The sequence below is a fragment of the Trichinella spiralis genome (assembly GCF_000181795.1).
Source record: "Trichinella spiralis strain ISS 195 chromosome Unknown Scfld3487, whole genome shotgun sequence".
NCBI lineage: Eukaryota > Metazoa > Nematoda > Enoplea > Trichinellida > Trichinellidae > Trichinella > Trichinella spiralis.
Window position 1 is genome coordinate 1 of NW_003530426.1, and position 2,038 is coordinate 2,038.

Sequence of the window (2,038 nt, forward strand, 5' to 3'; positions counted from 1 at the left end):
TGTGGTGGATTCCGACTCTTCGGAATACGGCAATACTGCAACCAGTACTGCAAACCACGTATTCTAAGCCGACTTCTCGCAACCAACGCGTCCTCTTGTACAACTATCGTACCACTGACGCATACACACACAGACGTATCTCTTCTCTCTCCAGGTATATGTATATCTGGCGCGGCGCGCTTTCTAGCCCTATATATAGGGCCAGGGTCGGCGGCCCCGCGGTCGACCCAAACGCGAACCACCAATAGGCAGCTCGCTCGCGGCGGGAGCGCTCGCTATCTCCGGCGCCGATCTAAAGCCTTGTCAGTCTTCAATTATGTTGTCATGCTTCGGATCTCTTGATCCTGCGCTAATCCCTTAATGGTCACGTCATGATGGCCATTTCCACGCCCTTTGATCTGACTGCCGTCGCCGCTATGGCGCACTCGCCATTGTCTCGCGAACGACGATAGATCGAGACGCAGCAGGGGGGCCTCTCTGACCCCGACTCAGAGCCGCCAGAAGCCCAGATAGCGATCTGGCCGGCGAATGCGCGGGTATTGTTCTTGGCCTACCCGCGACTTCTGGGCACCAGCCCTTGGCCAGGTCACACCGACTAGGTCGGTGTTGTTCCGTCCGGAACAGCTATTGCTCAAATGCATAATTTAAGAAAGAATTTTAGACAATGATACTTTTCCACGTCAGCCTTATCAGCCATTTCCAATATAATCATTTATTAAGCTGATACAGCCTATTTAGCGTAAACAAGGTCTGAAAGCTAAGAATTACACAATAACGTTAACGCCGCCTACAGAAAAATTGCAAACCTGATTTTCATCAACCGAAGAACTGTCATATGTGACGTCATCAATGGAAAATACTGTAGAAAATGGAAATTTTTGAATAAATCACACTTAACAGAAATAAGATTCAATAAATTAATGTATTTTACTCATTAGTTTATTTATAAGAAGTAATACTTTTATTTTTGAAAATATTTATGGTAAGCAACTATGACGCAATAATTGTTAGTGGATTACTTTGTTAATTTTTTAAATTAACCCAAAATTTAAATAAATAGACAAAATAAAATTGATTTTATTAAATGTTAATATACTATAATTTATGAAAAATATATAAATTATTTGCCAATGGTTTATTGTTTTTTTTATTAAAATTAATTTTCATGAAAGGAAAACTTTATCATGAAAATCACATTTGTAATACGGTACGCGTCAAGTGCTAACGAAAATAATATTGTTCTGCGTTTAATTGTTATATTTGTTGTTCACTGTGAAAGTAAAGTACAAGCGGTAGTGTTTTATTTTTATAGCACTGTTGATTATGGAAATTAATAATGGGAAAGAAAATTTTAAGAATCCGTTTCAGTCGTGGCTTTCAATTACCCAAAAGCATGAGCTCACAATTGAAGCTAAAGCACTGGTTATAGATGAAGTGTTGAAGGAATGTTGTGTTTCATCTGTGAGGTATAGACTTTTGAATTTTCTTTTTTCTTAACTAATCTTGAATATATTAGTTGTTTGGAACCTGAAGAAGCAAATGACTCTTCCGCTGCGGGGGTGGGGGCTTTGATTCAAATTTTTGACCCTGAAAATTGGCCATTAGTAACATATATCCATTTTTTTTCCTTTCCACAAGATCAGAGGTTTTGTTGAAATTGTTTCCATGTGCAATTCAAAATTCCAACTTCGCAATAATTGACTGTTTATGGGAGAAATGTGTATGATGAAATGGCGCGTTTTCAAAAATCACACACCGCCGGTTGTTCAATTTTTGATTTATTCGTACACGCGTGCAAAGAGAAGCTCTCTTTGCAAATTCACTAGAACATGATAATCATTAAAATTTGCATACATACTTTTTCTTTTCTTTTTGAGCAATAATTGCATTTATTTAGTTATTTTCTGAAATTGTTTTTCGTTTCTGAAAGCATTGACTGATTCATCAAATATTTGTACGCGCACATTTTATATGCTAAACTATTTATTTAATTAAACAAAAATAGATCATGTTGACAATAATAATATGATAACGTGAT

The 2,038-nt window shown here is 37.6% G+C and overlaps 1 protein-coding gene across 1 annotated transcript; it reads left to right on the plus strand.

Annotated features, from left to right (window-relative positions):
• Window positions 1-979: 979 nt before the first annotated feature.
• Window positions 980-1,655, plus strand: Tsp_14981 (conserved hypothetical protein). The gene is made up of 4 exons (XM_003367899.1): window positions 980-1,006; window positions 1,173-1,295; window positions 1,357-1,466; window positions 1,517-1,655. Exons 1-4 carry the CDS (start codon window positions 980-982, stop codon window positions 1,653-1,655), a joined length of 399 nt encoding a protein of 132 aa, XP_003367947.1.
• The last annotated feature ends 383 nt before the right edge of the window (window positions 1,656-2,038 follow it).